The following is a 12,581-nucleotide window of genomic DNA, read 5'->3' as shown; positions in this document are numbered from 1 at the left end:
TGGAGCTTTTTGATTAAAAAAATATATATATATTCTTAAAAGTGGTGACAAAAATCCTCTTATATATATTTATTTTATATTTTTTAAATTATGATTAAAAAATTGTTTTTGAAAAATCTTAATGTTCTATTACCATTCTAAATAAGCACTCAATTGTTTAAAACAATTGAAGTCCTTATTAAAGCATTTTCACACACACAAAAATTAATTTCCAAATAATCCATAAAAATTTGATAAGAGTTACGCCACCTTCTTCTTCGAGAACGGAGCTTCTTAGGATTCCAAAGTTGATGAAACGTATATACTCCTCTGGTCCTTATTATAAGACCCCATTCGACTTTTTATTTGGTCTTAATTATAAGACCCTAATCCATTTTGTCTCTTATATTTATGCATTTTTTTCCAAGATAATCCTTCTAATAATGATAGTTTTAGCCAATATACTTAATTAGCAAGGATATTTTAGGAATGACAACACTTATTTATTATAAATAACCAACTTAACTTACTTCCTTAATCTCCTCAAATAAGTCAATTGGGTCTTATAATTAGGACCGGAGGAGTATTAAATACTCCTCTTCTTAGACTTTTATATTATAAGGGTTTTATATTTGGAGTAGAAAAGTAAAATTCTTTTAAAAAAAGTCAAATATCAACAAGTGGGTGGCCTGCCCTGGGGTGCAAAAAACATCTCAACATACCACGTGTCATTTGGGTAACACAACAACTTCCTCCGATTTAGCTTCTAAAGCTGAGCATGTCCTCGGTTTGGTATTAGCTACGGCAAGACCCAGGGCATGAGATTCAATCGCTGAGCCGCCGGGTACATTTCGAATCCGACTTCGACTAATTTAATGAAATTAAAAACTAAAGACAAAGACACATAAAGTCACCGAAATTAACAAATTTCAAAATGATCCCCCTTACATGGACTAATTCTTGTAAGTTCTTACTGTCTATTTTGCAATTAAATTTTGATAATGTATTATTCTGACTTGATTCTATATATCACAGCGTCATTAAGGTATTTAAAAACTCAATTTAAGAATAGTTTCAAAGGATTTTAGAAGCTACTTCGCGAGATCATTTTAGGACCTGCTTATCTAAATGATCATCTTTCTTCCCAAAAAAAAAATATTAAAAAATACTACCTCCAATCTTTAATATAAGATCTCGTTTGACTTTTATTTTAATCTGAAATATAAGACCTTAATCCATTTTGTCTCTCATATTTATATAATTTTTTCAAGATAGTCCTTCGAATAATTATAATTGTAGCCAACACACTTGATTAGTAAGGATATTTTAGGAAAAACAACACCTATTTATTACAAATAACTAACTTAGCTTATTTCTTTAATCTTCTCAAATTAGTCAACTTGTTCTTATAATTAGAACTGGAAGTAGTATTACAATATACTATCTCCGGTTCTTAGTATAACAATTAGTTCACTGATTTGAATAAATTAAGAAAATTAGTTAAGTTAGTTATTTTTAATAAATAGATATTGTCTTTCCTAAAATATCTTTACTAATCAAGTATATTTGTTAGAACTGCTATTATTATAAGAACTATTTTAAAAAAAATAAATATAAAAGACAAAATATAATGAAGTATTATATTTAAAATTAAAATAAAAATCAAATAATTGTTATATTAAGAATTGAACAGTGAGAATTATAATTCCATTTCAAAATGGAAAAAGTGAGGACAATTGGCGTTATCAGTGGGTTGATTGGACGCATAGCGAACATCTTTGATTAGCATTTGACTGTTTCCGCTTTCAGCAACCACTGTAGCCACTCAAATAAGTCAATCAAAGCCTCAAAGGAATACCAAAACCGTGAGCCTGCACGCACTTGATTAAATTCTCTTTCAAAATAACAGATCGTACGTCTTGTATTCTTCCAATAGACGCACGCCAAGTGGGAATCGTTCCCGGCATCTCTCCCGCCATAAAATCAACGATCAAAATGGAGTGGCATGCCCGTAATTAACACGACAAATAGTGGTATTTGTCCAAGTCGAATATGCCCCTATTAGACAATCCCAGGTTCATATTCACTGACAATCTCTCCTCTCACTCTCGAGCCCTACTAATAGTAGCAGCCGCCACTGCAACCTCCGTCCACCGCTACCATGGCTGCGATCGGCAGACTGAGAGTGGTCGCTCCGTTGTTCAGACCGCCCAGATTACTCTCTAATCGAGCTTTCGGATCGGCGGCTGCCGCAGTTCAGTACGATTATGATGATTATGAAGAAGAAGAACGGTATGAATTGTGCAAGCCAAGTGCCATGGCCGATACAGAAGGTTCCGCATCGGAACGTGGAGTGCAGTGGGTAATGATAGGGGAACCAGGCTCCAAGAGGCATGTTTTTGCTGAGAGGCTCTCGAAGCTTCTCGAAGTTCCACACATTTCTATGGCCACCCTCCTTAGCCAGGAACTTAGTCCTCGTTCTTCTCTCTACCAGCAGGTTTTTCTCCCGCTCTGGTGATTTTTGAATTCAGTTAACGTGGTTTTCTTGTCCTGCTTGGCTTAAACCTTGTTTGTTTAGTTGAAAAAAATTGGAGTTCAGTTTAACCTTAAGTCGAAGAGCAATTAGTTGATAATCTTTCTTCGGATTTCTGTTGTCCTTGCAGTCGAATTCTTCAATTTTTGACCGTTTCGTGTTTCTTTTCGTGTTTCCTACTTTATATGTATTCTACGTAATTCTTTTCTTTTCTTTTTCTCTTTTTCTTTATTCCTTCTTTCCTTGAAACCTTTCTTTCCCGCTCTCAAAATTCAGGTTGTAGTCTGTTGTCTTAGATGTGATAAAGCAAAATTTGGATCTCTCCATTTGGGATCCCCTCAATTTGTACCTGAATTTTAGTAGTTGAACCAATGTAACAGTTCACATCTATCATTTTTAATAGATACGCTATTTTGTGTCGTCCAATGCAGATAGCGAATGCCTTGGATGAAGGAAAACTTGTCCCTGAGGAAATAATTTTTCGGCTGTTGTCAAAGAGGCTGGAAGAAGGATATTTGAGAGGTGAAACAGGCTTCATCCTGAATGGAATTCCTCGCACAAGGATCCAAGCTGTAAGTGTCCAGTTTCTACAGTCTTGCAAATAGTCTCTTTTCTCTGCCTATGATTTGTTCTACTGGCAATTCTTGATACGCTGAGGAGTCAAGCCGCACTCAGTTTAACAAGCCTTTATATGGTAGTTGCTTATCTGTGTTAAAATACAAATTATTTCACAGGAAATTCTTGATCACATCGTTCATATTGATTTGGTTGTGAATTTCAAATGCTCGGAGCAAAACTTTGAGACGAAGACTCTAAGAGCTCAAGCATTTAATCCTTCACGGGAATATCTTAGAATGGACAGTAAGCTGTTGCGGCAGGACCCCTCGAAATATACCTACACTGGAAGTTCCTGGAGAGAAAATGTCCACGATCACGCAGAAGAGGTTGGTTCATGATCTTTCCTTCTCTATCTGTAGAAGTCATTTCATTTTCCCAGATCCTTATGGTACTTTATTTCTGTGATTTTATTACAGTGCAAGCTGTTGGAAGAATACTACAGAGAGCAGAAGAAACTTATTAATATTGAAGTAGCAGGGGGTCCTGGAGAAACCTGGCAGGGACTTCTGGCTGCATTACGTCTCCAGCACATTGACGCTCCCACTTCTTCACAGAAGTTGACTGCTTAAGGTACCATCAATCATCTTCTCCGGCATCATTCATATCGGCATTCTGATACCTGTGAATATGAGAGCCAGGGTGCACTAGAAATTTTGGCGATTGTTAAATTTAGTTGTTTTTTTTCCTCCTCCTGCATTGATATTTGTGAATGTAAGCTGGGTGTGTTACCTGTAGCTTTAGATAGGATGCAAGTATACGGGCCTGTATTGTATGACAACTAAATTCTACGAATGAGTGTATTGTTTTCTTTTTCCATGTTTTCTTAATTTTTCGGTACTTTCACGTTCCTACACGAACCTCATGTTGGTTTGGTCAGTGTCTTCTTTAAGAATATACTCATTATTAGTGAAATAGTAAATTTAAGAGTAATTTAATGATTTAGCTATAAACGATAAATTTCTTCGCAATTGGACATTCTAAGCACGAGATCTCTCAATTCAGTCCCTTAAAACTGTTTAATCATACGGAAAATTTACAATATATTTATCCATGTCTCAGAAATGGGCACAACTAATTAACTTGTGATTGGGACTTACATTATTCATTAATATTTACTTTTGATAGTTACTTATTTTGTGATGATTGCCCCTAGATGTGAATTTAAGTGAAATGTCACAGGGTGAACCTAAATAAGGAGGAATCCACATTCTTTGCTTATCGATTCCATGAGCAAGGAATGCTCATTTCCCAAAACCAAATGGCAACATTTGGCGATGAAGTGCCTCCTCCTTTTTTTAAAATTAATTTTATTTTATTTTTATTTATTTGAGTTAACTTGTATTTAACACTTTAAAATATTTTTTCAGTAACATGTAGTATCTCAAAAATTAATTTTAAGTATATCTAAAGTATTTTCTCAGTTAGTGAATGTTACTAAAAAAAAATATTTGAGGGTGCTAAATGTACTAAAATTAATTTATAAAACTGGGTATTATAGAAAAATATTTCAGGATATGGGATACAGTAAAAATTAATTAACTAGGGATATTATGCGTTATTGTAAAAATGTTTCAGGATACTAGATAATTTAAAAATTAATTAATTTAGAATATTGGATGTTATTGGAAAAATATTTTAGGATACTGAATGTATAAAAAATAATTAATTTATAATACAATTAATTAGGATAATGAGTGTTATTGAAAGAATATTTTAAGATATTAGATGTATTAAATATTAAAATTATAAAAATATTTTAAAATACTGAATATGCTAAAAATTAATTAATTTAAAATATTGAGTGCTGCTAAAAACTATTTTAGAAAACTAATGCAACCTAACATAAATAAAACAAAAAAAATATTTTCTCAAACAAAAAAAGAGGGGTCTCATCCCCAAACGCTGCCGCTTGGGGATAAGCATGCCCTGCTAGTAGATTAAGAAAAAATATTTGAGATATTAAAATAAAATAAAATATATCAATAATTAAATGGAGAAAGACAATAGAGGAAATTAATACAAAATGAAGATTTTTAAATTGTAGGTATAGAAGTTTTAGTTGTAATTTGGAAATTTTTGTTGAAATTATATCCTTATTTTACATTAATTTCCTAACAGGATTTTTAATTGTCATTCTCTCATAACTAAATTGCTAATTTATTACAGGCGAGTTTACTGCATAGAGATATGCATTGGAGTGGAATGATGTTTAAAAGGGGTCCCGCGAGGAAAAATGATGCTGAAATATTTTTCGGGTCATGTTGGCTAACGTAAACCATAGAACACTCCGCTCTGTCGGGTTATTATCCGCGGCACAATGGATTTCGTCAAGTAAATTAGGGTTTAACGTATACCATAGAATGATTTATATCTGAATCTCCTTCAGATTTTGTGTTTTTCAATTTTGATTGATATATATTTTTTATTTTTCACTTGAATTTTCATTCAATATAAAATATCACGAGTATCTAAAGTTATTTACGAACAATACAACTTATCTCAAATTCTGTATAAGTGCACATACTCTGCTCTAAGTTTCATTGGTGTTTTTGAGTTAGGATGCTTCTGTTTTTCTCTTTATGCACCCTATGGCAAGTTGCATGTCAAATGAATATTATTTATATGCACACTATTCTCATCATTCCGATTTTTGATATTTCATGTTCAGCTAAACCTGGGTGATGCATCTTTATTATTACTATTTTACAGAGCTCAGCCACAGAAACCTGATTAATGAATGTGCGGGACTACTCGCTGCTCATCCAAACGTCCCGGAGTAGTTCATATCTGACAGAAGATCCGTAGCGGATTTCTTTGGTTTTCCAGCTTGGTTTTGTTGAAGCCACTGAAGATGCAGAGGCATCAATTAGGATAGAAGATAGAGGGGAATTTAGTTCATCAAGCTCGTCATCACTGGTGTAAGCCTTCCTCAGAACAGATGATCTGCTTCTTCTTAATTGACATTCACTTCCAACCTCCCCAATAATGGTAACGATGGAAGTTGCCGGAGGAGGTAAGTACTCAATTGGAGCGGCATTGCATGGGAAGGTTCTAACGCAATCCTTACCACACTCGACATCGTCCTGTTTCAAATTGAGAACAAATGCTTTAGCGATCAAAAGCTAAAATCTTCAGCACTCAGGCCAATGATTACCAACCTTTTTAGCTCCAACAAGGACAATATTTTGCCTCTCAACACAATAAATCATGACATTAACTCGACTGCCAAGAGATTACGAGCAAACTTGGCATCTTACCTCCGAGTCCAGGGCTTCAAAAACAACAGTGGGGATTGGATCAGGGCAAAACTCATCTGCGACAAAGATGTTTAGAATCCTCTTGATAAGTGGTGCACTAAACTTTGGGCATACCTGCACAAACCAAAATCCATTTGACGTAACTGGCGCACAAATTTTAAGCAAGACAGCTGGTAAGTAAAGAAATGATCAAGTTCATCGGCAGACCTCTTTCCTGACAGAAGAACTTAACAGCATATCCTTGGGAAGCATCAGAAGGTCACTTAATGCATTTAGAAGATGGAAGGACTTCAGGGATGTATTTTGTCTCTGATCATTGTCCTCAGGGTCATCCTTATCTTCAAATGAGTCATCGTCATCCATACCGAACAAGTCAGTCAACCATCTAGACCAGTTCCCAATCTGATAAAAGCAGAACACGTATGAGCAGAGCTATCGCTTGAGACCAAAATATAAAACACTGTACATACTATCATAGATCATCATTTCGCAAGCCACATTCCTGGCTTATTTTTAGATATACACTGAAGATGAGACACGAACAAAAAGAGTTGCATGAACTGAACTTGTAAATTTAGGTTTGAATTGAAAAATTGAAGTTCACATATATGTGGAGTTCGAGTAGTTTACCGCAGTTTTAAGCTGCGCCCCTGCTCCAAAACTTAATTGCCCAGGTGGGATGGGGAGAACCTTGGGATCGCTAATGGGATCAGATACAGGATCGGTAGGGATTTCATCAGCAGATTCACGAAGAATGGCATTGAACATAGCCACATCTAATCTTGTCACACATTGCTCCATTATCTAGAATAAGTAACAATTCATTCTAATGTCATCATACAGGCAAAGAGGAGACCTCATCAGCCAAAGTAAGAGAAAGCATGACTGAATTTATTTTAAAGGGTTAAGAAAACCATATTTGCAGATATGAAACCTTTAGCTAGACAATCTTTGCAAATTATACTTTCTTCCTACTCCTCCCTCCAGAATGAGAGACCGAAAATTGGGATAACTCAGCACATTAATAATCTTCAGCATGAAGATACCTTGGACGTCAGGTAATCAGATACGGAGGGTACCCCCATTATAGATTCTGTTGCGTGATTATCAGGAACTTAGAGTACTTAAATCCATCAGATGTGATCAACTTCAGTTTTAGGGACCGACCAGAGACCTAGAAGATACTACTGAATACAATTTGGTCGGAGTTATAAATATATACGTTATCCATGCATCACATGTAACCAGGCAGTCCAGAAGATATATAATGACTATCACATTGAAACTATGACCTTCGCAAACTCAGATGTGAATCCCTTTTGCACTTTCCTGCTCTTATTTTATCGCAGTAATCATTGACCAATGCATAAGACCACCATAATTCTTTGTTCACACAATCACTCGTTTCAAATCCTTTCCCCTTGCCCATCGTGATCAAACCCACAGAGATATGACAACTAAAATAAAGAAGAGTAGATACAATAAAATACTCAAGTACCTTTAGAACAGAAAAGGAAAGGAAAAAGAGGAATTAGAATGGATAAACTAACCAATCTAGACAGCACAGGCAAACAGCCACACTCATGCCCTCCAGCTCGAATGGGACACAGCCTGTCCCAGGATTCCCTAAAAGCATTCTTCCAAATATCTAGTGAAATGTTCCCCTGCTCTTGATCACATGAGCTAGACGTCCTCCTATAGCTTTTCCTTGAGGCAGAGTCCACATCCATTTTAGTGGCTATTGCATCAGGTTGCATATGTGGAATCAGAGTCTAAATATAGACGCAGAACGACTCCCATTAGATTTGCGCAAATAGATTTTGTCATTTTTATACACCAGCTTGTATGGCTGCTTCAAGAAATTGTTAAGAGATGAGAAAATAGAGATTACCTGCCACCAGATAGATTCCACTATGCGAGAGAATATCCAGGCTTCTATCTTTTCCAGTGCTGACGTGAACACATGGGGTTCATCCCAGTTACCAAAACCTGTGTGTTCTGGTGCCGCACTTCCATTTTCACCAGGTGAAGACCCCTTCCATCGTAGTGAGGGTGTTGTCTTGCCATTCCTCTCTCCCTCACTTTTCCTTTTCACACTAGATTCTGCAAAAAATGATTGTGACATGTCTTTGGAAGTTTGGCATATAATTGCCCTCAACACAATGATATTAGACAACCAAAATGTCAACCTGTAGTCAGATTAAAGAGGTTATCAGTTGTCAATATCAAGAAACCACAATAAATTTTATGCAGCAAGAATCAGCAAAATGTCAGTTGACCAAATTCTTAACTACTAATCTGACACACTGGAGTTGGCGCTTTCTTGCAGATATCAACCATGCAATTTAGCCTAGAAATTTGTTAGTTTAGATAAAGCTGATTCTCATTCTAACAATTATTTAGCAAGTAATGCATGCAAGTTCAACATAAAACACAGGATATTTTTCATTGCACTATAAGCTACTTGTTTCCTCAGACTAATCAAATGACCTTTTTTGGCTCAAGAAGATCTTGATTTTTCATGCCAATGTAACTTGTGGTTCTTTGTACTCAAGAACAGCATCAAAATTTTGGTTGATTAATGATAGGATGATGATAGATTCATACTCAGAAGAGTGTGCTTGACAGTATACCTTGGGACATCATTTCCACATGCCTTAGCAACAAGTACTAACCCAGAAACAGCATTTTTAGCTGCCCCAGCCCTTCTTGCTCGAAGGTTTTCTTTACAAGCATGGAGATACAGCCTAGAAAGACGCCGAGCTGGAGCATGGACCTTACTCATGGAGCTTCCGTGCTCTGCAACTACTGCATATAAAGAAGCCTCAATCGCTGCAACTTCTCTTAACTCTCCTTCAAGTATCTCTATCTTGTTTTCTAAATGCTCGACTTTGCTGTCTAGAATGGTCATTCTCGCTTCCTTTGGATAAATTTTAGCATCTTTTTTGCTACCGCCTCTCATGTTTCCTCCACTGTTTTGTGCATCTCCAACAATGCCAATTTCCTTCACATCCAAATTATGATAACTAACGAGGGATCCTGTATTCCTAGCTGATTCTGCTGGTGACCTCACTGACTTTACATGCTTTAATCTTTCACTTCTTGTAATATTTGTCCCGCCTAAGGGATATGAGCTGCCACTCAATAAGGCGTGATCTTTGGCAACTAGATCTGCTGATTTTTCATTTTCTGCGTTGCTTTTCTTATCCAAACTAGAATTCTCAGTTCCACGTTTGTCCTCAACATAACCATTGTAAAATTTACCATCTCCTTCCTCCTTCACACAATATTTGTCACCTTCCTCATGTATCCTATTGAATTTATCAATGACTTCAGAAACATCACAATTTACAGCATCTGGATTCTTGCTGTGCATTTGAACATCTGTAACTTTATTTCTATGATTAACAAACTTTTCATGAACCTCCTCATCTGAATGTTTACTACCACTATTTCTTGTCTTGATCTTGAAATCTGCCTCTAATTTGTCATGAGCCAAAGATGGATAAGAAGAATAAGCATTTGGGGTAACAGCATGTTTTTGAGTGGTCACTGAATTACAATAAGTGGAATTAGAAGAAGCATGACCATTTACCGGACTCCCGAGATCAGATGATATATCCAAAGACGATGTGCTAGATGAACTCCTCTCCAGCTTTTGGTATGTATCTTGTGGCATCATGTTTGATTTTTCAAGCCCTGCCAGACGCTCCTTGTCATCCCTACCAGTGTTTTGAGTTGATCCATTCTGCCATTAAATTACAATAACTATATTAAACAGAACAGTATTCTTCAATAAGATTCAATCAGCATAAGGTGACAGTCCTATGATAACATTAATTCTGAAGGACAGTTTAAGGTGACAGTCCTCTGACGGTGCTCTATAATCCTTTTCCAGCAAACACAAAGGATGCAATATTCTCAATAGTTTGTCCTATTGCAACATGTCCCAATCAATTTTTTTTTTTTTTTAAATGTTATGCCGCATAATATGATCCTGAAAAATGCTTGTTCATGGAAAGGGATTAACAAGTCCCCCCCCCGGGGGGTTTGAATGGACATATCCTTTGAGTTAGAGAGAGTGAAGGCCTATGCAACCATGCTAATTGATCTAGGTAATGTAAAAGAAAAATCCATGATGCTATCAATAAAAGAATGGAAGGGAACATGAGTACCTCTACAAGTTCAGCCGGGATACACTTATTGGCCTCCAGGGCAGAAGCAAGAGCTGCCACAGATGAATGTGAAGAAACATCATCATCATCAGAAAAAGTGGCACTCTCAGCTTCTTCAGCGTATTCTTCGTTCATCAATCTTGAGTCACCACCATTAACGTCCTTTGACGCCGCTTTTGACAAACTGTCCCTTGACAAGGAGTTAGCGCGACTCTTTTCAACAGGCTGAATTTTTATGAACAGAAGTGGCTGATCTGTATTTTTGTAGTTCCTCTTGCAGTTTATCGGGGCACTAATGCTCAAGGTCTCCTTAAGTATACCATAATCTGCCAAGTCTATGATGGCAGTTCCCAGCGACTGACCCTTAAGAGTCTTATCTCTTCGGGGCTCATACAAGTTGAACTCCAACCTATTCTTTTGGAATACATCAGCATGACCACATCTGATGGACATGTCTCTCAACAGAGTTACAGGAAGTCTAAACGACTCGTTAAAATCGATTTTTCCTTCGTCTGTATCAGAACCCAGCGAGGGGACAACATGACTGGTAGAACCTGAATAGCGTTCACCATTCTCCCATTGTATCAGTACAGAACGAACGGATCTTAGAGCTTGTGACGGAGGCCAAGGCTTAATCTTCTCGATGTGAATGAGGTAATTAATTTTAACACTAGCACTTCTCCTGCTCTTTGCTTTCATGCCAGAAACCATGGCCGCAGAAGTAATGAGTCCCTCCCAGATAAACTTGGTTACTTAAACGTCAGAGAATATTTAGAGTTTCAAGCCCTGTGAGGAAGAACAGTTGAAATGCAGGACATCAGGAAGCATTTTCGAGCTTTATGTATAATAGAACAAAGAAGCTTGTAATTTCTCAATGACTGGTTGTAGTAGAGATGCCGATAAAGACAAACCAGCAAACAGAGCTGGAAATCTAGAAACAGATTACACAGAGACAAGTAATGAAATGCAGATAAAAAGTAAAAACTAAGAAAAAGGAATAAAAAACAAATGGAGAACTTGTGGTCAAACTTCAAAATCTAGGACAGAAGCATCAGATCGGCCCATTGTTTCACAGAATTGGTGCAGAAGGTCACGGTTTGAAGCACAAAATGTGCAGAAGCTTGAAAATGCGGACCATGGAACATAGTTACAAGTTATCTAGTAAACACACAACTATATTCATCTCAAGAGGACTAAAAAAGAATGCGATAAAACAAACTATAAACAAACAGATCAATGCAGACCTTACGGCAGGTGCTGGCAGTGTTACTGTGGAATATAGACACCGAATTAGACTAGAGAGAGCTGCGAGAGCTTAACGGGGACTGGAAGGGTTCATTGCTCTGCCATCAGAATGGATCTCCATTTTCCGAGACTCGCACAAATCTCACAGTGAGAGTGAAACTTCGTTGCTTCATAAGAGAACCGAGAACGTCCGGACAATACAGAAAAGAAAATAAAAGAAGAGGAAAATAGTGGAAAGCAGAGCTGACGGCAGAGAATAGAATTTTCATGGTGGAAGTATAAAACAAAGTTAGCTTAATAAAGTGGCCAAGAATATTATATTATAATCATTATTATGATGACCAAAAAGGGAGAGCTGTGGAAGCCGAAACGAGGTCTCTAGCGGCAAGTGAAAAGCGTATTAGGACCATATAACGTTGCATTAGGGATCATGATGGTGATGGCCAAGCAAGAGAAAAGCGGTACATCCCTGCATTAATCTAAAGTTTGGATTAAATTATTTAGAATAATAGTTAAGTAAAAATAAATAAGGAGTGGGAAGTGATTGTCACGCGAGTTTACGGAGAGTGGCCCTGGTTGTTATTGTGGATTGGATGGACAGGGACACTAGTGGTTAGTTAATGAGCGAACAGCTCAGTTGGTTTTGTTGAGGCCAAACAAAAAAATGGTGGCGTCGGGTAGCGTACCAACAAAGAGAGCAGAAAAAGCGGAGAGGCGCGTGATGAATACGCAAAGCAGGCGGGCCGAAGGGGGGGACTCCTGCGCGCCGACATT

The 12,581-nt window shown here is 37.0% G+C and overlaps 2 protein-coding genes across 4 annotated transcripts; one reads left to right on the top strand and one right to left on the bottom strand.

Moving 5' to 3' along the window:
* Positions 1-2,080: 2,080 nt before the first annotated feature.
* LOC114741105 (probable adenylate kinase 7, mitochondrial) lies at positions 2,081-5,918 on the top strand. Of its 2 annotated transcripts, none has more exons than XM_028929366.1 (5): positions 2,081-2,476; positions 2,944-3,084; positions 3,247-3,456; positions 3,547-3,700; positions 5,840-5,918. In XM_028929366.1, exons 1-4 carry the CDS (start codon positions 2,141-2,143, stop codon positions 3,697-3,699), a joined length of 840 nt encoding a protein of 279 aa, XP_028785199.1. In that variant the 5' UTR covers positions 2,081-2,140; the 3' UTR covers position 3,700; positions 5,840-5,918. The 2 variants fall into 2 exon arrangements, with proteins under 2 accessions (XP_028785199.1, XP_028785198.1); XM_028929365.1 differs by lacking the exon at positions 5,840-5,918 and adding an exon at positions 5,297-5,680.
* On the bottom strand, positions 5,840-12,059 carry LOC114741104 (uncharacterized). 2 transcript variants are annotated; one of them, XM_028929363.1, is made up of 9 exons: positions 11,807-12,059; positions 10,563-11,348; positions 9,021-10,135; positions 8,279-8,576; positions 7,938-8,159; positions 7,018-7,191; positions 6,595-6,789; positions 6,388-6,501; positions 5,840-6,213 (listed from the first exon to the last, which is right to left on the bottom strand). In XM_028929363.1, exons 2-9 carry the CDS (start codon positions 11,271-11,273, stop codon positions 5,878-5,880), a joined length of 3,165 nt encoding a protein of 1,054 aa, XP_028785196.1. In that variant the 5' UTR covers positions 11,274-11,348; positions 11,807-12,059; the 3' UTR covers positions 5,840-5,877. The 2 variants fall into 2 exon arrangements, with proteins under 2 accessions (XP_028785196.1, XP_028785197.1); XM_028929364.1 differs by having other exon boundaries at positions 11,812-12,059.
* Positions 12,060-12,581: the final 522 nt, after the last annotated feature.

Source organism: Neltuma alba, unplaced genomic scaffold (genome assembly GCF_004799145.2).
Source record: "Neltuma alba isolate B1F8T4 unplaced genomic scaffold, ASM479914v2 tig00003276_pilon, whole genome shotgun sequence".
Classification (NCBI taxonomy): Eukaryota; Viridiplantae; Streptophyta; class Magnoliopsida; order Fabales; family Fabaceae; genus Neltuma; species Neltuma alba.
The sequence above is the reverse complement of the archived record's forward strand: the minus strand, read 5'-3'. Positions and strand labels throughout refer to the sequence as shown.